The following is a 23494-nucleotide window of genomic DNA, read 5'->3' as shown; positions in this document are numbered from 1 at the left end:
GCAGCAGTTCTGCTGGTATGGTTAGTGCAGCATTTCTAATATTGGACTATAGTCTTCAGTTGCAGAAAAGAAAATCTATTAATATAATTAGCCTTATAAAAAACCCCACTGTCTCAGTGAACATCATGTTCATATTTGAGTCTTAAAATGCAACTCTTCATTTCTGAAAGAATAAGGGGTCCGTGTCTTTTTCCTTACAAGATGTAAAATGCCCACATCAACCTCTGTGCTGACAAATTTTCAGTTTGAAGTCAAAAATGGGCAACAGGACAGGGCAGCGTGAACAGAGGGGCAGTGGCCAGCTGAGGCAGGAGGATTTACAGAAGAGATGGTTTGCCAAGGGTTTTCTGGAGAGGGCAGGCAGGGGCTGGAAGCTTGGAACAAATTAATGGGCAAACTGTTCCAAGCACCAAGATTGGCATGGGAAGATGTGTCCAAAAGACTGTGGCTCCAGGTTTGTGTTACTTAACATCACTGTCTAGCTATCTAACTAGACTGCCACTAAACCCCGTGAATAGCAACATGTTTCTCACCAGCAATACAAACACGCTGTCACCTAACACCCAAACCTATGAAGTCTCTGGTATTTCTGGTAAGCAGGAGAGGGAGTCAGATCAACAGCACGTGGGATTTGCCTGGGGAGACGTAACCACACTTAGTGCGGTCCCCAGGTACCAGCCACCCTAAAGCCAGTTTGCAGCAGACCGTTTACTTATTTAGTTGTCAAAGGCAGGACTCCATACAGACTCCCATACGCGTGCTCCAGGAACATGTGGATGCTGAAGGCAACGCCTTTCAAAACTTACCACTTCATCCAGCTTCAGGTACCTGACAACACACAAACGACCCAGCAGAGCGGAGCCTGATCACTGCTTGGCCAGACACTGGAAACTGCGGGGAAAGCTCTCCCAAGATCTCCGACACCACAGCTGCTCCCACTGACAAAAGCAAAGGAACCAGGAAAAGACTGAGACAGAAAACGCACGTATCTCCATTTTGTACTATGTTTAGGATGGACAGCCAGTCCCAGAAGACGATGCAAAGAAACACTGTGTTCTCTCAGGAGTGTCCTTTTCGCTGTGAAAGGGGTCAGCTGGGAAGCAGTCCCACCGCCTGTGCTTCAAATGGCTGACAGTCAAAGAAATTGAAGGACAGATGTCACAGGGGACAGAGATGGGCAGATGCCCTTTTCCCTTCGTACCTCTGGGTGCAACGCCGGGTGCGCAGCGCGGTGCTAAGGGCAGGTGCATTACCCGCTGCGCTGGGAGATGATGGTTTGGAGGAGGAAAGCACACCCTCTGCAGGCTGAAACTCGGAGACTGGAAAACATTTCTCTGCTCAAGCAGAGAGGGCTCAATTTAATTACAAAGGTGGTTGACGGGGAGTTTTCATAGATCCACTGAAATGCAGGAAGGAAAATTTAGTATCTCCAAATCAGCAGAGAAAAGGGACAAATCTATGGTTTATAAACAGTTCTACTGCACCTCCTGTGCTAGGGCCACAACACCCCTTCCACCCAAATGAAAGAAAAGGCTTATAAACAAAATAAAATAGGAACAAGTTTGCACAGAACATAAGATCTGAAGAAATGAAAGTGTAACAAAACATTTCAGTTATTATGTAACTTTCTGTTATTAAGGTCAAACGAAATTCATTGAATCCATTTTACTGTTTGGTGTTTGGGTTTTTTTAAGTGGACTTCCTCATCATATTTTCCAGAAGAAAAACATGGACCAGATATGCAAAACCATCATCTACTTGCTAATTTTTTAGCAGATCAAAATAGATTTTAAATACTTAGCACGAGGGTTCCATCACTGTATGTAACCACAGAACTACAAATTAAGCATAAAACTAATTAAACAAATATCAAGTAGCTAAAGTGTGTCCACAGAAAAGATTAATATAATTATAGCTCAGCAATTTGAGATGAGAATATTTTGAATAAGTAGGTAATTAAGTTAAGAGAAGCCTAAAGAAAGATTTCACACTCACATGCATATGCTGAAGCAGTTTAAAAATAGAGGGCAAGAACTGCCTGACTTCACCTTTTAATTTTAGCTGGGTGATGAGCTGGTCCCAAAGACAGAAAGGCACAGCAGGATTTTTTCTCAGCAAAGTGCCCTTCGTATTTTTATGCAAAGGAAATGCAGTATGTTCTATTAATATCCCGCTGTAGCCCTAGATAAGTCTAGGCACCCTTTCAATCAGGAAAAAGTTCTGGTTTGTTTCTGCAAATCACTTGTACTCTCAAAAACACATACGCAAGCTGGAGAACCTCACGACTGCCCCATCCACTTCCCAGGTGAATAACATCCACATAGCGAAAGACGCTTACTTACTTTTCCCATCAGTTCCCTCTTGCAATTACTAAAGTTGTAGTAAGTATGCTTCTTTCTGCTCACGAGGAAGGAAAATCAAATGACTTGAGTTTGAAACGAGATAAGTTTAACTTCAGTCTCATTTTAACTAATAGCTGGAAAAGAAAACTATACCAGCTAGACCAAGACTACATTGCAGAAAGGGGAGGAAGGAAAAGTTTCTTGACTTAATGCCGGCATAACGCCTAGGCTCTCCCAAAGAAGTTGGGGAGAACTACATAGGCTTTTCCCCACATAAAGAAAGATTAATTTTTCTTCTGGGCCTGGCTCCCCCACACGCTTCAGCTTCCTGCATATCTCTGACTTTTCCAACCCAAGCAGAAGCTTGCCCACAGCAGGTCCCAACCCATTCAACACTGCTTCGCTCTGGCAAATTCGCACAGCGGGGCAGGGCTGAAGCACTTCCTGGTCAATAGCATCCCATGGAGAACTCTCCTGTCCTTCAGGAAATGGTGGAAATGCAGGATAACCAGCATGCAGATTGCTCTCCAACATATTCTTCCCAAAGTGTCAGCTATCCAGGTGAAGATCAGATTCTCCCCAAAATCCTCAGCGGTCTCAAAAGCACCTTTTTAACTATGACTAATTTTGCTTGCTAGACGGTAACGGTTAAAACCTAGGCAGGAGTCTGAGTTAACCCTGCAGCGAAAACAAGCCTGCTAAACTCTCCTCTCATCCTCCGCAGTTGCGTTCCCTTCCTTGTATTTTAGAGCAACAACCAGCAATAAGGCTCTAGATTCATCCACCCCCTCTTATGTTTAGCCTTTAATTATAGTCATTTAGGCTCTGCCTGGCTCCACCTGTAAGCCTCTTACGTGTGTAAAAAACTGGTCATTGATTCACTCCAGCTACTTCTGTGAATAAGCACTTGCAAATTTTATTTGCCAGGGAGATGCAATGTGAGTTAACGGAAGCTTGCATTAAGATCCTGCCGGTCAGCAATTACTAGGCAGGGGTGCTCTGCCATTCTTATCTAATGAACTGTTTGCCCAAAAGCGTAGGAGTTCCATACTGTCCTCTTTGTGACCTGCTTCCCATCCATTCAGTTCTTGAGGAAATGAAGCAGAGCACAACACTTACGCAGGTGAACAGAGGAAGATGTATGTAGTTTGCTTACACCCATATAACTGGTATCTTTTCTTTTTAATCTGAACACTGTTTTGCATTTTCAATTACTGTATTTTTTTCCCACTATCCTATTCCAATACCAACTCATGCTAGAAGTTCCATATTGTTCTGAAAACTTTTTTCCATTATAATATACAGATGAAAGGTGTTGTCTTTCCTTGCTGCTGAAGCATGCTCTGAATTTCATTTGCACACATGTAATTAGCTCATTTACTCTTATCACTCCTAGCATTTCTAGTTTAAGTGTCAGGCTTAAAACTGGCCCAGGCATCAACAGCACTCTATTCCCACCACAGGAATGACATCTTCCACTTGACTTCTTCCATCAAATGAATTTAAAGCACTTGAAACTAAGGACTAAATTGTTGACTGATTCCATTTCTTTTACTGAAAATCCCTTTATTTTAATCAGAGATGCCTCCTTGCAAGAAGGTTGGCAGCTGATATTTTTACTTTCTCCTGCTTAAGTTCAACACAAAGTTTGTAGGGCGAGATCATCACTCACTGTATCACTATTTATAGTTACTTGCTCTATCCTTATCCTAACAAGACCCTAATCAACAAAGTTTCTTGTCCTCCTAAATTAAAATTTAACATGAAGGAATTTTTGTTTGAAAGAGCTTTTAATATGAATGAACTTTCTGCTTTTCTTGCTCTAAAAAATAAATATATATATATAATTGTAAATAAGATCAAAAGACCACCACCAATTCTTCTTCCTTTCCTTTTCATAAATAGTTTAGATGATGCTTCTCTATCACCCTCCTGTGTAAAGAAACGATTAATGGGTTACAGGTATGAGAGGCTGGTTTTACGCAGCAGAGGATAAAGGTATACAATTTATCTTTCCCTCTTCTAGAAACGGAAAAAAAAATCCCTTTGTAAGAGCTTACCATGTAGACACACCCTTCTAAACAGTCCCCTTGCCCCTTCAACAAAGTAAGACACCAGACTCCACCAAATGGCAAGTACATCCTTGGCAAAGCCGTTCAGATTTCAGAAGGAAACATATTCATTAATTGCTCAAACAAGCAGCCAAGCCTGAGTTTGCTTCCAGAGACCTTCCAGCAGGATCCAAAGCCCGGCGAACAATAGGAACCTCTCCTCTGGCTTTATTCGGCTGCCCACTGGGGCCCTAGTATATAAGAAGCATTCTCCAGGGTTATCAAAGATGCAAAATACAGTCACTATAGCACTGATTTTACTGCATAATTATACAGCAATGAGACTAAAGGGGATGTGGTCTCAAAGCAAGGCTTCCAGCTGGATCCAGAACATCGTTACCATCGAACCCTGGCACCCAGAAGAAACGCCTGCTGCTCTCACCACTCTCAACCCATGCAGTTCTGTTCTGACAGCAGCAGTCACTCCCGAATTCTGGTCACTCTGCCAGCTTCGCTACAGATAGATAAGTACAATTACCTCAGGGAATTTAAATTAAGAGTCTCACAGAGTGATATACAACTCTGCCATGTTTAAGCCTGAAGAAGCATTTTTTCTGCCTCCCTTGATGAATCTGTTATTTCTTAAGAGCAGGGGCTGGAGGTGGGGGGTGAGAAATGATGTACTCCAAGTCTCCTTGAATTACTGGAACGCTGAACCCCAGATCTGGGACGCATTTGTCACAAGTCACACACTCAGCCAGTCTCTGCCTTGACCACTGGGAGTCAACCTGCAAGCCCTTCTCCCACGCCGTGCTCCTTGTACAAACTGCCAACTTGGAAGGAAAAGTAGACACAGGGCTGCTTTGCTTCCAGTGAGGTCCCCCTGGCATCCAGCTAAGAGGTGAGAAACCTAAATATAACAAACTTAAAACTACAATTATTGTAGGGGAGCTTGCCAGAGCCGCTCTGAAGCTCCTAATGGTCTGTCGGGGATTTATGGATCAGCTGTGAAAATTTACTCACAGCTAAAACTTGCCAATCAAGTCTTCGGCTTTGGAACACTGCTACCAACTTTCATATAATACAGCTTGAAATTATAGAAGCGCCAAAGCAAAACAGTAGGTTTTAATGCATCAAAGAAGGACACACAAAAGAAAAATCTATCATATTAAACAGATCAATAAGAAATGGGGGGAGGGGTCTCTTTTCTGTGTGCTTGTATCTTTGTGTAAAAGTCTTATATTCTACAGAGCAGGAGGAGACTACAAACACAGCAATGCCAAGGACTGCCAAAATTCACAGTAAGAGACAGTATGTTGTACAGAAAAGGTTACAAATGGTTGTCTGGCAGTTTAGAGCAGATTCCTCCTGTAAATTATGCCAGCAATCCATAAAGTAATCTTAGTTGCTAATAGTTTATGTCCTTGCCATATGGATTCAGATAAAATGGGATCTTCATAAAATTTATAAAAGCTCCTTTGAGTATAGGGGAAATAACACAAAATTCTATGTTACTTTCATGTTATTCCTGTAGCAAATGTAACAACAACAAAACAAAACAAAACAACAACAGCAAAACAAACCCAAAACCAAAAAAACCAAACCCTGAGAACTTACATGGAAAACAAAGCAAGTAGCCAACTTAGACAAGAGATGTAAGACCGTGCCTTTTTTCTCCCAAATGCTCAGCACAAATTGAAGACAGCAGTGATGGACACCTGTCAGTGCAGCACTGCACAGAGGAGTTGATGGGCTCTTTGTAAATCCCTCTCCATGCCCGACTCTACAAACCCCTGTAGCTAGTGAGGATTTCACACCCCAGAGTACTGGTTTTAAAACACGTCAGACCATTAATACGCTATTCAGAAGCACAAAGAGGCATGGATCCACACTTCCTCCCTGCACAGCTCCATGCTCTCTTTTAAAAGAGAAGTTTCAGTGCTGGAACACAAGGTACCTTCCTATTATTTTCTTTGGCTTCTACTCTACCAGATCGCTCCTATCAGCAATCACTGTTCTTAACATTTCTGTGCAGGATGCCTAGTGACCTGGCCAAAAAATAAAGCCACCAAACCCAAGCAGTCAATAGTCATGAAACCTTGCAGACTTAGATGAAAGGATACGATCCTCTAAAGCCTTGAACACATAAATAATCTTCACGTGTATGAATACAGTTTTGCAAGATCAGTCTTAAAGTATATACACTCCATCCAAAGAGGATTTTAAGTCTTTTTTACCCCTGACAAGCAAACTGGCTTGGCCACCTAACATATTTATGTAATATATGAGACATGTTACTTCATTCTGCATAGATATACTTTAGCCATCTAAACAAAATGGCTAAATTCCTTCAAGCCCTGATAAATTTCCATTTTACTGCTTTTTTTTTGGGGGGGGGGAGGGGAAGGAAATTCAATCCTTTAATACTTTGCAACACAGAAAACCTACAAAACCTAGGTTGAACAGTAATGATTCGTTGTCTTTAGAAGTCTGATCTACCAAAGATCCACTGATAAGTGATTAACTTAAATTTTGCTGCCAGATTTGAAGTAGTTAGTTAGCACTTTTTAATTCACCAGAAGCTGGAAAAGGGAAGGTACATTCAAATAATATCCAAACCAGTGCAGAAAATACAAGAGTTGACTTTGATTCAAGTACAGCAGAACTTTTGCTCTTTTGTTTACACCACCTATGAACCTGTTTGCCCATGCTGCCAACAGAGGGATCTAAAAACACCATCCCTATCAACCACTATTCTTCTGTATTACTTACAAACATGTTCATTTCTAGACACATCAATGACCCTTTCCTAAGCGCAATGCACATCAGAGTAACCTGAGGCAAATGTCTTGAGCCACCTCAAAAAGAGTCAACAGAAAGATGCCAGCAAAAGGGTAAGCACTGCCTGAACCGTGAGGAGAAGGTGTTGCTACAGGATAGAATAGTGACCTTGAATGAAGCAGTAAATAAAGAAGAGAGCCCAATGTTTGGTTGTCAGCTGGCGGGACAGTGGAAAGCTGTAGGTGACCTTACAAGAATGTGCCATGAGTGGGGCACAAATGGATGGCGCAGAGCACATGGATAGCAGCGGTGTAAATGTTAAGATGTGTTAATGGAAGAGTTTGGAAGATAAGAGGAGCCTAGGGCTGAAAAAAAATCTCACCTTAGTTTGTTAATATTTCTCTCTATGGTTTCAGGAGACAAAGAGTCATTTTTCCTCCAAATCCCATCCTCAGTTTGAATTACGCATAATCCTTGACAAAGAATGTTATGGGAGGGAGCAGAGGAAATCCCTGACAATCTCTGGAGTAGCATCCAGACTGCAAACCACACACATACATAGCGATGCCCAGGTCTGCAGAAAGTGGAGCAAACTTCTCTGCACCAGAAATTAATCTGCCCTCACTCTAGTTCCAGGTGAGTTCTAGTTCCATGAAGAAGGGTGAAAAAGACTATTCAAGCATTATACGGCATTTTGTTCTCAATAAGTATTTTGCAATTTTCTTTTACAGCTTTTTTAAAAAATGAGGCCAGAAAGAGTACAATAAAAGTTGGTCAGTGTAATGACCTGTTGTGTCATCAAACTAATAAAATTGCTCAGCACATCTTCCCCCAAGAGGAGAACATGTTAATCAGCAGAGACAGAACTAGTATTTCTTACTGCAGAAACAGACTGTGGTCAATTTACTGCTGCTTTTCAATTATACAATATGCAAAAGACCACAGAAGAGTATTTATTGTCTCAGTAAAGGAACCGCCAGCCATCAAGCCACTTGTTGCAGGGGTACTTACAGTCTATTTCTTAAAACAAAGATTCAAATGTAAGTAAAAAAGCAAAAGCAACTCCCACACATTTCCAAAGAAGTGGCCCTAGCTCACAGACACCATCACTCACGCCTCCTCCCCTTCAGGAAAAAAGCCACGACACGTAAAACTGTAGCTTTTGACATTATCAAATTCAAGACATTTTACATTGCCTGAATTCTAATACACTGCAGCCTACTGTACAGAACACTGCAAGTTCTATGGCAAGTTAAGGAAAGCTCAGACTAGATAACATCAGATGCTTTTGGTATCTCAAAAGCCAGTAAGCCAGGGAAGGGACCAGGTGATCAGAAATCAGCCAGGGAGTTTGCTTATAACCTGCCCACAATACCATTTTCTCTGTCCTTCCTGGCCAGCAGAAGACATTACTCGAGGGAACAGGAGTTAAACACTTCCTTATCCTGTCCCTGTCTTCTCCTAGTAAGAAAAATATCCAGAAGTGATGAAGCAGAATATTCTCCCATCCCTCTTAAAGCAGTCACCATCATTAACATTTCATGTAACACAGGCTTTGAAGTTAAAACCATGCAGGAGATGGACTACACTTCACAACCAGTATAGCTCAGATTCATATCATCCCCAGAGTCAGGCAGGGCTCGTGGCATCTTTGGAGCATTCTGCAAAGGCTGGTGAGCCACCTGCATATCCTTAAACAACAGAGGTGATGGAGGACAAATCTGAACAGCATCATTTAGTGCACATGCACACGTGCACACACACCACAAATGCAGTAAGCCTGCAACAAAATAATTGTCTGTGCAGACATAAATACTGATCCTTTAAGAAAACAAGCCTTTGCCCCCTTCCTGCAACAGAATACCCAATGCTTTTATTTGGCATTTTTTCTAAATTGGCAAGAGACATTTGTAAAACAGGCTAGGCTGGAGTTGTCAGAACAAGACAGATATTAAACCTTTCTAAAACCCAAAGGGGCAGGTTTTCTGGTTTCACTCAGCGTGTCAAGCAACAGCTTCACTGTGACCAGTCATTAGCGTGACAAAAAGAAAGCAGCTGGACATAGAGGGGCAGAGGCTAAAAGAGCGATTACATCCTTAAGTCAACTATAAAATGTTACAAAGGATGAAGAGGGGGGAAAATGGGGTGAGTATATTGAGGAGAATAAGGTCAGTCTGATAAAGTGTCTAGCCGCAAATCAGATCAAAGAAGTTCGTTTAAACAATAAAAAAAAATCAAGACAGCTTACTCTTCAGAAAAAGCAGATTCTGTTTGAAGGGGTGTTTTAAAGTGACTAAAATTATTATTTCATGCAAACAGTCCATTTTTACTCTCCTAAATAAATTTCTGAAGTCCTCTATGAAGTACAAATATATCTCTGAAGATCTAGTTCCTCTCATTTTGACAGCCCCCAGAAAGGATCAGAACTAAAAGGTATTGAGTTTTTTACCCATCTTCATTTTCTCTTCCTCCAGGGGGGGTCAGAAGATTCTAGCATCATCACTACAGCTTAGCAGTAGCTCAGCAGGTGTCACACCTAGCTACTCAGCAGCATGCAGCTTTGAAGGGTCAAGGGCTGAATTAAGAGGAAAAACAAAAGAACACATTTCCCAGTCTTCCCATTGATGGGAACACTAGTATTAAATTTCCAATAAAAAAGCAACATCCAGGGAACTTCGTTTCAGTAAAGAGGACTCCATTGCCATGTGTTGTGGTCCAAAACCCACTTATTACATTGCTTCTTATAAAGTACATCTTATTTTACATCTTATCTAACTTTTTACTAAAGTTGATATCACTGCTGTTAACTCTCTCTCCACTAAAATATGTGAAAGAATTTTGACATTTCCAGGCAACTAAGAATTGATTGATAACTGATAACTCAAGCCAGATTACATGAGATGTTCGTATGCAAGGCATTCCTTCTAAATTCTTTTTTCTGACCCCTTTCCAGTCTGTACCTCTGTGCTCCCTCTTCAAGCCTCAAATTCAACTTTTTTTGTGTTTTTCTGCCAATAAGCTGTCAGGTTTTAAATGACAGTTTAAAAAACAAAACAAAACAAAAAAAACCCAAACCAACGCAAAAGAGTTCAAGACAAAGAAACCCACACTTTCAGGCATTTTTCTTTAAAACAGAAAGCATTGATATGATTAATGTATCTTTAAGCTCTGGGTCTCACCTGATATACAGCAGGCGTCACTGGTTTACATTTAAAAAAAGAAAAAAAGTGTTTCAAGTGAGAAATATTAAGAAAAGGAAATGTTAAGAGAAAGAGAACTTCTAATTACCTGACTTGAAGGTAATTATCATCGCTGATGCTATTTTTTGTAAGCAACTAAAACTTAAAACTGAAGCACCCCCTACAGTATTGCTGTCCCTGCCCTCCCATGCGCACACACATTTGGTACACACAGTTTAATGTGATTTTAACATCAGGTGAGGTCTAAGAAAAGCCTCAATAACTACACAGCAAGGAGCCAGACAACTCCAAGAAAACTGAGGTTCCCTCGATGTTAGTTTCATAAGATACAGAAACGATGAATGGCAAACCAAGGAGGAGTTTCATAACACGGGTTTAGTTCCCACATTTTCTGGCAAGTCCCACACCGTGCAGGCTGATTTTCCAGCTCCTGCCCCTTATTTTGGTAAAGCTTCTCAGCTCAGACAGCTACAGCACTTTCTGTTTTGTTTTCATCTCCATTCAGGGCTGTTAAAGTTATTACAACACAAACTCCATGAGTTTCCAGAGCTCTGTTGGCCAGGGAAGCAACACAGATTTTGGAGATGTACTTTAAAAGGCAAATAAATATGAAAAGCCTGGATCAGTAACAGTAAGAAGAGAAACAGTAAAACCAGTGTTTCTCCTAATATCCCCTTGTTAAGTATCAGTTTAGCCTTTGCCATATATGCCAAACTATTTGCCGTGACTAATGTATATAATGGGAGTACATTTCATATTTTATCCCTCCTGAGAGACCCTGACTTGGGGGGGGGGGGGGGGGGGGGGGGGGGAAAGAAAGAAAAATGGAAAAGAAAATCCCACACTTTACATGAAATAAATGCACAAGGAAGCAAATCAAAAAGCATGTTTAACATAAGGGGTTTAAGTTTAAAAAAAAATAAAGTTGGAGGTTATTTTCCCCCACAAGTTTCCTCCTCGCTGCTATAGGAAATAAAGGACTCAAAGTATTCAGCACCAGCCTGCTTACTCCTGTCTGCCCCCAGAACCGGCACAAACTGATGACAACTCGGGCGCAGATGTTGGAAATTCCATCTTCCTTCCAGAAGAGCTCAAAATCTCCAGGGCACAACCCCTTATGAAAAAAAATATTTACTTTGGTTTTCCCCCCATTGTTTTAAGACGTCTTTATTCAATCTGTAAAACAAAAGTACACGCCTGTATCAACACAGGGAGTTAAAAACTGCTCCATTTCCAGTGGACAGATATTACCCATGACAAACCATTAGAACTGGAAGCACGCAACCAACCATCAAAACATACAAAGAGATTGCATTTCAATACAATTAAGTCTCCTACAATTATGGAGTTTACTTGCGGCATGTTTTAAGCGAGGACTATCAGAGAAAGCACTCTCTGTGCAACATCTTGATAGTTAGCCCACAGTCACCACTCGGCCCCTTCTCTCAGTTATTTCCAGCAAGTTGCTCCAGCAGACTGCCATGAATCACACACCTGGGATTATTAATAGGAGTCTGGGCGCTCTCATGCTGCTTGGGCACTCCAGCCGTGGAACAGCAGGTGCGAAAAGTTCTCACACACACAGAGCTGTCATCTACAAATTACATTTTGCAACATAGTTGCAAATTATAAACAAAATCTCCAAATCATAAATAAACATTTTCTCCTAAGAGCAGAAGGGGGGAGGGGGGCGCGGGTGAGCAAATAAACCAGTAGTTCCAAAAACACATTAAAACCTTTCTGTGCAGAACAGATACTTGAGGTCTCTTCAGAGATTTCCCACACCTGTTTCACCCGCTGGTACTACAGACCCTACCCTGCATTCCCACTCCTTCCACACAACCGCAGTACAAACCAGTTACGAACACTAACCAGCACCATTACAACCGTCCTTCTTCTTCTCAGTCTTCTGCTTTATTTCATTAGCAAGCACATGTTTTTGCAAGTCATCCTCTCTAGTCTGTAAATTCAGGTTTCCCTTCTCCACCAACTTTCCATTCTCAGCTCTACAACTGAAGGACGTTGAATGCAATAACGCTTTTACTTTTGGAAAATACAAAGTATTTTCCCGTCAAACATCACAACAACCTGCATAGATAGAAAGCTTTAACTGCTCAGTAAATCTTACGATTGGACCTTTATTATCAACTGAAACGACGTCACTCGGAGGAAAATACAACATGTAGAAAGCATATTTCAATTTATATCTTACTGTATTTGGGTACTATCAGCAGGGAATTTCAAACTAGGGATTCAGTTATATTTTAATATTAAAATTACATTACAAATGTTAGAAGAGAGGCATTTAAAGAACATGGTACCTGCTACCTGCTTTGCATGAGTTAGCCAATGTAGCTGCTACCAAAAACATTTCAGATCTCCGGTTTTGCTAAATTTTAATCCTTGTTCAATACTCAGTATTCACAGTGAAAGTTTACCAGCTGCTCACGTAGGAAGCAATGTTTTTAAATTATATTGGTCTTCACCTAACATCTGCAAAAATTTCTGCCAAAAGTACTAAGGGGGAGAGAGAAGGAATCCGTAGAACTTTTAAAGTTTAAGTGGTATAATGAAAAATAGCGGTGTTAAAACAGAGAGATCCAGTTCAATACCACACAATATTCTGCCCTACATGGCTCTCAATTAGCATTCTGCGACTGCACATTTGCTATTGCAGCTCACAAAGCAAAAAGATGGCAATTGTTAAAAACAAAACGGAACCCACAAAAAAACAAAACCAAAAAAAACCAGCAAAGAAAATTAAAATGCTTGGGAAAAGAACTCAGTGTTTTCTTTCCTAGTAATGAAACTGCAACATCATTTTGTAGAAGACTCACTGCTTTCCTTTCCATCCTATTTTGCCAGTCATGATACCTGTTCTAGCATATTAGAAATCAATTCAGAAGAGCCACTTAAGATATTCCCTAACATCTCCCTTCCTAACAATCACCAAATACCCAATTCAGCTTACAAAGCACCAAGTTATTAGCAGTAAAGCAAAACATAATTTGCCTGCATTTCCAATTAAATGACGCATGGAGATATACTAACCATCAGGTAAACACAGAGGCACACACCAAATTATGCCACACGGTTACAAAACTGTACGATCGAGTTGCAGGACCTTAGATGGAGATGTTCCACATTTGCCATTCTGTGTCACATTACCATGACAAAAAAACAGTCAGAACATGGCACCCCTCTCAAATCTTTCCCTTAAAGATAGGCTCAAAAGGAAACCATGTCAAGATTTCCTACTTATAATTCGCTAGCAGGCATGACTGGCAAAACCATGATGCCTTTGTACATAGTATGCGCCGCATGAGAAATACAACCATGAAGCAGTCTCGGCAGCTTTGCCGATCTGACTGGCAATACACATCCACATGAAATCTTGATAAATGTGAAAAAATACGGGCCATCCTTAGAGACTAGTTTAAAATTTAAGACTGATCTTGAGTAGGTATAAATTACCTTCTGGTTGCAAAATCATTCATATGTAGCACTGCAGCTGCCCAGCGGACTTAGGAAGTGACCATTAATGTTTCAGTTTCAATGCAAACTCCCAAGTCTATATTTCCAATTAGGAATAAAAACGTGGATAACAGAAACCATTAAAGTTTTCACAACGAAGTCACAAAACATGATTTAAAAGCAAACAGACAAAAGGAAAACCAAGCATCGAGAAATGTACGGGCCATGCTCTGCAGCAACTTTAAAAGTCCGCTTTCATACAGACTTGTAAAAGACAGCATGGTTCCCAACTTAAAACAACGTTCACGCTCAGTTTGCTGTAATGTTCAAGCATACATGCACACATGTATTTATATACATGCACATCTGTGTTTTGCAAGCATAATGGAGAGAGCTGACAGCGTCTCCTCCGTTAGTTACGCGGTTGGGTTTTGTTGACAAAGCGGTAAAGGATGCCCAAGCCAGCGCCCTTGCTGCGGGGCTCGTGGCCGGGCAGCAGCGCCAGCCCAGCGGCAGGGCCACCGCTCCCGGTGCTGTGTCACACCGGCGCCCTGCCTGGCGGCCAGCGCGGCCTCGGCCCGGCTGCTGGCCTGGGACAGAATGTCAAAAGCGTTCCCCAACCTACGCCGCTGCGCTGCGCCTGGCCTCCTGCTCGCCAAGCTCTGGCAGCAAACCTTAAAGTAATAGAAGGCAATTACAATGGCCCCGCAACCGGGCGTTCGCCAGGAGATTTACGGCTCTGTTAAAAGCCCCCATCTCTTTGAACATGTTTCAAATTGGGAAAAATAAGATAGGGTGCATCTTGAACCAGCACGGATCCACTTGTGTCCCTGACGCTCCCCGCGCGAGCTATGGAGCGCTCGGTTTGCCTTCCAGCTTCCCAGAAAAGTTATGGTGGGCACCACTACATCTGTGCAGCAAATGCACTTTTCCCCTCTTCCCGCACGGAAAGGAACAGCAAAACGCCGCCCGCCCCGCTGCCCTCCTCCAGGAGCCCTCCACCTTTCCCGCACAGGTCACTTTTCCCGTGAGAGCTCGGCGGCGATGCGGCGGCCCGCAGGCCGGGGGACGGCGGGGCACGGCGGGCACCCCCGAAGGGCGAAGGAAACTTTCCCGAGCGAGCGGCGCGGCCCCGGCCCCGGCGAGATGCGGTGCCAGGCCAGCCCTGGGGAAAGCGGCACGGGCGGCCCTGCGGGCAGAACGCCCGCGCCGGGGAGCGGGGCCGGGGCCGGTCCTCGGGGAGAGATAGGTGCCCCGCATCAGCGGGGCGAGGCTCAGCCCGCCGGGCACCGTCCGCCAAGGGGCCGGGGCGCCCCGCCGCCCGCCCGGCTGTCAGTCTGCCCGCGGGGGAGGGAAGGGGGGCACCGCCGCCGGGGAGGGAGAGACACCCGCGCCCGCCCGCCCTCCCGGCCCGGCCCGGCGGAACGAGGGCGGCTCTTACTTGTGGAGGAGCTGGGGCAGGCTGGGCGGCGGCGGCATCCCTCGGCCGGAGCCGCGGCTGGCGGCCCCGCTGCGGGCATCGCTCTCCGGCGGGTCAGCGCCGCGGGGGACCGGGGCCTGGCTCATGGCAGCGGCGGGGACCATGCGGGGAGGCCCCGGCGGCGGGAGGCGCGGCTGGCCGCGCAGCCCTCCGCAGCGGCGGCAGGGCGGGAGGGCGGGGGCAGAGGACCGGCCCTGGAGGCAACCGCGCTCCCCCCGCCGCCCCCCCCCCGCCGGGCTGCGGCCGGGCTGGCGGCGGCGGGCCGGGCAGCGTCCTGCGGCTGAGCCCGCCCTGCGGGAGGGCTGCCGCTACCGGCCGGGGGCGGCCGGCGCCGCACGGGAGCCTCGGCGGGGCCGGAGGGGCGGGCGGCACCCCCAGCCCCCCCCGCCGCGGGCCGCGCCTCTGCCGCCGGCCCCACCTGGGCGCCGGGCCCGCTGCCTCCCGCCGCCGGCACCTGCCCGGCGGAACGGACCCCCGCCCGGGGGGGGGAGGGCCGGGGGAGACCCCCGGGGGGCGGCCGGCACAAGCGGCTCGGTGCCGGGGGCGGCCCGGGGCGCACCTGGCCGTACCCGGGGCTCGGCCTGGGGGCAGCAGGGGAGGCACAGGCGGCACCGGCCAGCTGGCTTGGGCCGTGGCTGACAAGCACCGACCCCTTCTCCTTCCCAAGGGCAGGGGGCAAAGCGTGCGCACCACGTTAATCCCCCGCCGGTGACACCTCTGCAGAAATGTTATTAGTCATTTATCAGACATAGGCTCTGTCAGCCGATAGGAACGGGGAAGGAGAGCGTGCCCCTGCCCTGGCCGACAATACAAATCCCCTCGAGTAACAGAGCGACCCCAGTCTGGGCCCAACCAAAGAACCTGCTTTTAATAAAGGGTTGCCAGTCTTGGGCTCCCCCTTCCAAAGACCTGCCTTGGTGGGGTCAAGACCTACCCAGCAAGGCTTTGCCCGTGGGACTAAGGGTTGGAATCGCCCCACGATGACACCATGTGACAAAAAGGTTTTACCTGCACAGGTTTTGGGAGGACATTTCAGAGGACTGGTGGAACAGAATTCGCACTGCTCGTGGCAAACAAGCAACACCAAAAACGTTCCTTCCAGGTCTTCTTGCTTCCTTTCTAACACGCTTTGTTAGAGAGGGCTGAGTCAAAGACCATTTCGATACTCACTCCTGCACTGCCTCTGTATGCCATGCATCCTCTACCCAGCACACACACATACGCACACACATGCATGCACGCACCAAGGAAAGCAGAAACATCCCGGCTTCTTTGAAAAATTAATCCTAATTCAGGGGAAAGATTAATATTGGATGAGGGTCAGGTTCCCCTCCCCTCTGCACCTGGCATAGTCATTTACAAGTTATGTAGCCTTGTAAATGGGTACAAAATACTACCACCAGTGACTGGAAAATTTTAAGTTACTTGCATTTATCACGTACTTTGCACTTTGCAGATGGGGAGCACTAACCAGGTGCAAGGGCAGCAGAGAATCTGGCCACATGTTGGTTGCACAGCTACTTAGTAGTAACGCAACACCAAACCCACTTTCTAAAAACAAATGGCAGTCAGTACTCGTTTAGACACATCAACTTACACACACTGTTTTCTGAGAAAGACAAACAACAGAGGTTCACATCCTTTCCACCAAGGAAGAAAATTTTGCAATATTGTTTTCTGGTTCAGCGAAGGCCAAGGGGTGGTCAGCGCTGTTTCGCTAACAGATGGGTGATATTCCAGCAAAGGAAAGGTAGGATCTGGCAGACAGGTGAGGCAATCCATGGAAACAAAAAGTTTAGTATGCGGTGCTATCTTTGCCTGAGGTTTAAAGTGAGTCTCAGGTGCCGACTGATCATCTACAGAAAAAAGTGGCTTTGTGTGAATTTCCTTCTTATCACAGGGGCGGAGAAAGCCCTTGAGAGACCAAGCGACAGACACTTTCTGCTGCCTGTAATTATTTGAGGAAGTGAAAGATGGTGACTCATGGCTCAGAGGGCAGCAAGAACACAGCTATGACACTAATGCACGGCCCTGGATTAGAAGGTGGATAGTCACAAGAACGTGTTACTTCACACAGACAGTTGTATTACATCAGTTGTAAAAATGGATCAAGTGTGTTGTACTAGGCACTACTATTTCTGCATTTAATACATACAGTGTACAACTTGGCATTCAGACTCAGCAGGGGGTCTTAAAATTCTGCAAAGATTTTCTCCATTCACTTTCTTTAAAGCCCCAGTCCTTATCCTCATGTCTGCTTTTTGTCGAGATTTTTTTTTCCTCTCTTTCTGTCATACCATGGTGTTTGGCTTGGCATGATCAGGTGTGGCTGGAGCTCTGCCCCCTCGTCCCCAGCCGGTCCCTGCCTTACCAGAACACATTAGCACAAGGCTCACTATGATGACCAGGTTATTTCACTGGTTGTCCCACGTGGAAATAAATGGGTGGGTATATTACTGCTTGAGAACAAGCACAGACTGACTACAGGTTCATGGACTCTCTTATTCAAGAAATCAACATAAACAGTTCTCTGTCCAAGCCTTATGGTATTTCTGGAGCGCTGCCATAAGAGAGGAAGAACAGTATCTGGGCCAAACAATGTCATTTTAGGGTCTGGATTTTGGAGTAGAACAGAACAAGTGCAAACTGGTGTACAAGTTCCTATTCTCCGAATACGGAATGTGGTTACTTAGGCACGCGGAGAAATCGTGTCTATAGGTCTTTTCCCTCGGCTAGAGTTGCGTTCTATGTTAGTGTAACTGTCAGCCAAGGGTGATTTCGGCAATGGACCTGGCAAAACACTGACCTTCCCGTTGCTTATGTCCACCTTATTAAATGTCTATGATTTTAGATTAAAAATGTTCATTTTTTCAACATATCTATGCCATGTGTGTCAATGAGCACTCATGCAAAAAACACTCCTAGCTAATAATCTCAGCTGAGATTAACACATTCACTGCATTTCCAAATATGATAAAAAGCAACCCCCTTTTTTTACAATGCCTTTTTTGGCTTGCCAGTTGTAGGAGTCTGCATGCCAAAACCGAAATCCTGATCCAAGTGCTGTTCTAACTTGTAGGACATAAATAAGAAGCAGCTCTTTGGTATACATGGAGTCACAGCCAGAATGTTTACTTTTTAGGAGGGCAGATTAACAAAGGTATGGACAGAAACCAGGAAAAAAAAAGCAGAAAAAGTAGAGAAAGTAAGAAGTAGAAAAGTGATGGAGCCAGGCACACACAGAATACTGTGTCCCCAAATAGTTCAGCATCAAATAACAAAAATAGCCATAACTTCATTGCTTTAAGAGCTCAATTAACCATAGAGTTACGCAGTAGCAAGGAAACACATCTAAGAATAAAAGATTATATCAAGTCAATATGCCGACTAGTCTAAGACCTTTCTTTGATTCATGTCCGAACCTGTCTGTTTCTCTGTAACCCGAAATTTAATCTTTTGTGAAGAATTCAATACACTAAATCTAATCCCCTGTGAAATTAATATACAACCAACCCTCCATTATCAGGGGAAACGGGTTGAAAAACTGGAAGATGTAAAACGTAGATAATACAAATACTTCTGTGCCAGAGTGGGCCTGTTCACAAGCCTTGTGCCCCAGTGTGAATGTCCTGCTCAGTTAAGCTGCAAAGTGCAGAACCCATTCAGGTACTGCTGCACGTGTAACTTACTCCCAAACTGGGTAAGGCACCCAGAAATAATAGAGAATAAACTCTGTCTTTTACTGTTACTACAGTGCACAGGAATTTTAATTCCTGTTTATAAAGTGTGATCTAGATAGTGATCTAGATAGTGTTGTAATGGTTCCACAAGCAGCAATTAAATAGTCATTAAAATACAAAAATGATTTCATGAAGAATAAGATGTCAGCTCTTAAACAGGACTGAAGTAACACAAGTATCCAGTTGCAGGAATAAAAGACTTCATCTAGGAAGAATGGCAACATCATACTCCTTAACACACTGTGGAGGGAGGCAGGAAAGCACTCTCTTACTCGACTTCTAAAACTAACGCAAGAAAATACCTACAAATTCCAGAAAAAAAGATGGAAAACACTTCACATGTGGCAGATTATGACTATTAACACATTAGCTTTTCCCCAGTTATGCTGAACTCTCTTTCTGGAGCTCACTGAGCGTGCCTGCTTGTTGTTCTCTCCGATCATTGTTTGGATAGAGAAGCTGAAGACTGAAGCAGAAATTTCCAGTGCCTGGGTGTATGAAATCTGCCTTCTGGGTAAGTCTCTATTCACTTTATGAGCTTTTGCTATCAGCTGCTCCTGAAAAATACTTCAGTCAGCACCCTTTTTCACTTGTTCCTTCTTGGTGATTTTCTTTTCACTGGATGTGAATGGAAACAGGTGGACACAACTGGCAGGTTCTTGCTTTGCTTTTTCCTGCACCTGCATGGGCTCCACTGCCCATGGCTGCATGTAAGTGGCATGGTGGTGTTCAGAAATACTCAGGGTACATTTACAAAGGACCAGGTAAAATTTAGCTCAGGGCCCCAGGTTGCTTTATAATCAAACAAAAAAGATTGTCTGACATTTGAAAGGACCAGAAAGTTTCCTAATGGTTTGAAAGGAAAATACACGGGACATCTCGTGCTTTAAAAGTATTTGGCTATTTATAGGGAAACAGCATCACCTGAAGAATTTGAGTAAACACATTAGGTTGGAAGCAGGCTAATCACGCCATGAACAATCAGAAAATGAAACTTTTGAACGATGCACCAAGACAGACAGCCTTGTTTCAGATCGGTGAAAGGAGAGAGACAAAACGCAGGAGCTGGACTGACCACTGCAGTGATGATCACGCATCTTTAAGATTCAAGCAGATCACGATGCAAAAGGATAACCTTTGGAGACAAGTTAGCAGAGACTCATCCATGGACAGCCAAGACTTTCAAATATACTGGGGCAGCCAGCTAATGAAAGGCAAGTACTGCAGAATTTTAGCCCTGATGCAGAACGATGTGGAATAAATTAATGTCGTCCTTCTGCAACTACTGTGAAAACCTGTACACTTCCTCAGCACCTCAAGCCGGTGACAGTATAATCCTCAATTCACATATTGTAAATTTAGAAAAGGTTGGAATGCGTAACTGATCATACCTAGGATATTTACACATACTGTTTGATCCCAAAATACTGGCTTATGTCATTAATGGCTTGTGTCATGCTCCTTTCTAGCTTTAGAAATGGCAAATGTTTATAGTTTTAACTACATTAGCCAACTGCTTAAAGAAAAGCAAAAAGGAATCAAAAGGAAGCATAATGGGCACAGTAAAAAAATCATGTTAAATTACTCTGAGGAACAACTGTGCTTTAAAAAAAATCCTTGGCGTTACTTTCAGCTCTCGAGATAACCAAAACATGCATGTTAATAACGCAGCTTATCTTTCCATGCCTTCACTACTGCATACTTCAATTCACATCATGGCATAACTGGTCTGTTTCCAGTCATCCTCACTTCTGGTTCTCATCCTTCATGACCCCAGAAGCACAAGAGAATTTATAATAATTGCTTATTTATTTGTTTACCCCATCCCTTTCTAACACATGTGCATTTATATTGGGGATTTTTTCTCTCATCCCCGAAGCTGTGGATAATAACAAGTACCCTTTTACTATTAGTGAATATAACTATAATTAATACATTTATTACAGATTCTACCTCAGTCATTTTTAATTTTTAAGCATATTAGACTAGAAATATTATCCAGCCCTTAAAAAGCTTAATTTTCCAAGCCTTTCAATACTAAATCTTCTTTATGTGCATGCAAGTTCTATGGACAAGCAAGTTCTATGCATAGCTGGAGGCAAAGTCTAAACTTTAATGTTCCCCGCCCCCCCCCCCCCCCCCCCCGGAAAAACACTGATTGATGCAAAACTGCCAAGTGCCATTCGATACAGGTGAATAGTACCGATGCTCAAGGACAAACTGAACATAATTTAAATGCAAAGTAGGGCCTTTAAAATTTTTGTATGAAGACAACTGATTTCTAAAATTATGCTTAAGTAGTACAGCACCAAACACTGCACACCTTATGTACCTGTAACTGATGTTTGGCCATGGTGATTTTATCATCTTGCAGAGTTGGGCCTTATTAACCAAGCAAAATATTAATTTCATCATTAAAATCCTGCAAGTCATTTTGGTATCAAACCAAACCCCTTTTCACTTAGAGATGCACTTGATTATCAATAGTTCTTGTATACTGCTACTGAGGCTAAACACCAGCACGGACTAAGCTGAGCATTTACAGCATCTGGGTTTTAAAACAAGAAAGAAGAGTGGGTAGCTATCAAGAAAACCTTGTATTTCTTTAAGAAGTACAGTCCATGGGGGTTTTGTGCTTGGCATGCTGTCTCCAACACAAAATCAAGATTTATTTTTCTATTATTATTCTTCTGATGAAAATTTTCTTAGAACCACATATTGGAAACATCTGGCAACCAATGGAGTTACCATACCTAAGTTCTGCTTTGCTGTCCTTAGAGGTCAGCATGTGAGGGGCAACAGGAAAAGAGAAATATCACTGAAAGCAGCCAGGGACAAGAGACTTATCTCTGCCAGGAAGGCTGGTCTGGACTAAAATGACTGACACACGCTGATCTGGTCTATGACAAACAGATCTATTCCTGGGACCTCTCACTTGAGAAAGATGTTCTGCAGGACTGAGTTTTTGACAGGCCACTTGTCCAAGGCCCTTCTGCTGGTACGACCTGCCTAGGTGCTCTGACTGTGGAAAGGTGCAAAGCTCATGTAGAGTGAACGCCAGAGCTACATTGCCTCCTGATGGACTGAGGGAGAGCTCCTTCCCCTTGTCTGCTGACAAATTGCACAGCTGTGGTGTTACATGTCAGCACTTGCACTGCGGATCTCCAGAGACAAACCAGGAATGTTCTGCATGCCAGACAGTGCCGCTGAGCCACTACATTGAGACAACCTTCTTGAGGGAACTGTGGACCCTGAGTGAACAAGAAGGGAATCCACTGACATTCTGACCCGCAGCCATGTAACAAAAAGCTGCCTACTGCAGCGAGGCAAGCTCTGCAGCTGAAAGATGTCTTGCAAGAATGTGCTAAATCCATGCAGCATTTGCAGCATAGATACTACACTGATTTCAAACAACTCACGCGGCATTTAGATAGGGTAGGTGAGACTATATGTCCCTGAAGTCTGAGGTATGCTTTCATCAATGTTCATGGAGAGCCTGAAGTTATTTGATGATGTTTATCATCAGCTGGAATGCTTCCAGTGGAAAACATGATCTTGCTGACCTGGAATCTAACTCAGCTCCTGTGATCTATATATTCAGAGTAAGAGTCAACAGACAAATTCACATTGACATTTAATGCAGAGAAGCAAAGGACTCTGAAGTTACCTGAAATGATCTGCTCACCTGTTAAGGTCATCTTCTAAAATTAGCTTTTCAGTTCAGAACCTATAGTTCTTACTTGTTTCACTGAATGACCACAGCTGCTAACCTTTTGCCAGGTCCTTTCCCTTTAGAAAAGCTAAAAGGGCTTTTGAAGTCATATTTCTACTAAGAATCTGAAGAACATCCATTGGCTTGTAGAAATAGATTTTGCAAATAATTATCATAGGAACTGAAAAATGACAAAGCAGTCTTGAGAGACAGACAATTATAGAGTGGAACGCCCCCCCGCCCTGAAACATTATTGTAACCACGGAGGAAAAAGGTAACCATTATTATCTCTAATGACAGAGTAGTTTATTGTAATATCTGGCATCTAAGACAGGGAAACAATAAGAATAAAAAAACCCTTTGAATTGAACTCTGGAGGGCTTCTCCTTTGTTACTTCCCACTGTACTAGCGAGTTTACCTCTTCCTTTATCAGCATCTTGTGATAAAGGGCATAGAAGAGAAACAGCAAGGACAAATATTGGGATAATAAGAAACTTGAAGAGCAATATCTCAGTCATAGGTAACACAGCAAAAGCTTCACCACCTCAGCACATATTCTTAACAGAATACTAGTGACACACTACAGATGAGGCTCCAAGATGATGGCTGCACAGCTTCTTGGAAAACTTTACTCACAGCTGGTATGAGTAGTTTGCTGTCAGACTAGAAAGGTCTAGTCTGACATTTGGGAATCGGTAAGGGTTAAGTCATTT

At 43.7% G+C, this 23494-nt stretch overlaps 1 protein-coding gene across 2 annotated transcripts in view; it reads right to left on the bottom strand.

Moving 5' to 3' along the window:
- Nucleotides 1-15535, bottom strand: part of RBM20 (RNA binding motif protein 20) — a 107081-nt gene extending 91546 nt beyond the window's left edge. For both annotated transcript variants that reach the window (XM_037400671.1, XM_037400672.1), the window contains exon 1: nt 15290-15535. In XM_037400671.1, coding sequence (XP_037256568.1) covers nt 15290-15432 — 143 coding nt within the window. In that variant the 5' untranslated portion in view covers nt 15433-15535. The remainder of the gene's footprint in view (nt 1-15289) is intronic.
- Between the last annotated feature and the right edge of the window lie 7959 nt (nt 15536-23494).

This window comes from Falco rusticolus, chromosome 9 (genome assembly GCF_015220075.1).
Source record: "Falco rusticolus isolate bFalRus1 chromosome 9, bFalRus1.pri, whole genome shotgun sequence".
In the NCBI taxonomy this organism is placed as follows: Eukaryota; Metazoa; Chordata; class Aves; order Falconiformes; family Falconidae; genus Falco; species Falco rusticolus.
This window is presented reverse-complemented; position numbering and strand designations above follow the sequence as displayed.